This window comes from Saccostrea cucullata, unplaced genomic scaffold, assembly GCF_032062105.1.
Source record: "Saccostrea cucullata isolate Sc308-1 unplaced genomic scaffold, CSIRO_AGI_Scuc_v1 ctg4260, whole genome shotgun sequence".
In the NCBI taxonomy this organism is placed as follows: domain Eukaryota; kingdom Metazoa; phylum Mollusca; class Bivalvia; order Ostreida; family Ostreidae; genus Saccostrea; species Saccostrea cuccullata.
In genome coordinates this window covers 4,519-5,859 of record NW_026936472.1, presented here as the reverse complement: position 1 = coordinate 5,859, position 1,341 = coordinate 4,519, and the positions used below count along the sequence as shown (strand labels likewise).

Genomic DNA, 1,341 nt, shown 5'->3' with positions numbered 1-1,341 from the left:
TATGTGAAAATTAGTATACGCTTCTTCCAAGGGATTTCTAAGATATACCATAAATTTTACAGTCGTTTGTTGAACAAGTCCGACTAAGAAAACATTTTTCATCACAAGTGACCTGCATAGTGACGTCATTTTTACATTGTGACGTCACAAATGAGGAGTAATGCTTTATTCAGCATATGCTATTTATAGACCTTGTGTATGGCTACATGTGTACCATTTTTTTCCCTAATCTGAATTCTGGTTTTGTAGATATAGAGATAGTTTGCAACTTTTCGATCACCCGTCGTATTATCCTGTACACACATAAATAATTTTGGGGAACTTCAACATGTTTACTTCATGATTAGATAACAGGTTTAAAAAAACTGATAAATATCTTGTGAATGAAGGGGACTTGAGGAATGATGCTAACGAAATATTTAGTATTTTTAATCTTTTGTCTTATTACAGATAACTACAGACAATGGGCTCCTGGGATGCTTATGTCAATGTCTTTAAGGGTGATGGAAGTACTATGTTGAAGTGTGGAATATATGATCAGGAAGGAAATCCATGGGCTTTGTCACCAGGAATGTCTGCAAGTCCAGCCCAAGTAAAACGACTTGCCTCACACTATGAAGAAAGCTCAGATTTTTATATAAATGGGCCAGAGTTTGAGAATTCCAAGTTCGCCTTTCTCAAAAAAGTAGAAGATGGTGGAAATCCAGTCCTGGTCTTTAAACGGAAGGATGCTGAATCAGAGGAAGATAAGCATCTATTGGTAGCAATGAATACAGTGAAAGCTTGCTTAGTTGGAATAGCAAAGGGAGGAGAAAAACACAAAAGCGTAGCAATAAACTTAATTAGGCATGTCAACGAATCAATGAGAAAATATGATTATTGAATGTGAACCAGATGTAGAAAGTTTAAGTGCTAAAATATTTGAAGATGTTTTACAGCAAATGACAGCAAGGTCAATCTTTTTTTTCATTCTGTATGATTTTTGATGTATGGAACAAACAGTTATGAATTTTATTTTTATTCTTATTGCTTATATCAATTGGCATGTTTAGGGATTTTTTCAAGATAAGTGAGTTTTTGGTGCTTGGTTGAATATCAAGAGTTCTTGTGTAATAACTTTCATTTCAAAAGTTGATAATGAATGCAAAGCCTGTGACATATCAGCGCAATGTAGAAAGCACAGATGTTCATGTATATATGGAAAGTATAGTATCTCATCATTTTATATTCTTTTAGACTTTAAAGGAAGTAACTTTTATCGCCTTTGTAGTATATAAGTTTATATATTGACTTGATTTTATTAGGGCCATCTTCGGACTATATTATCCTGACTTAAATTGA

General features: G+C 33.5%; 1 protein-coding gene across 1 annotated transcript; it reads left to right on the top strand.

The window, feature by feature from the left end:
• The first annotated feature begins 463 nt into the window (after positions 1-463).
• LOC134245673 (profilin-2-like) lies at positions 464-883 on the top strand. Its single transcript, XM_062727944.1, has one exon. The coding sequence runs from the start codon at positions 464-466 to the stop codon at positions 881-883; it is 420 nt and encodes a 139-aa protein (XP_062583928.1).
• Positions 884-1,341: the final 458 nt, after the last annotated feature.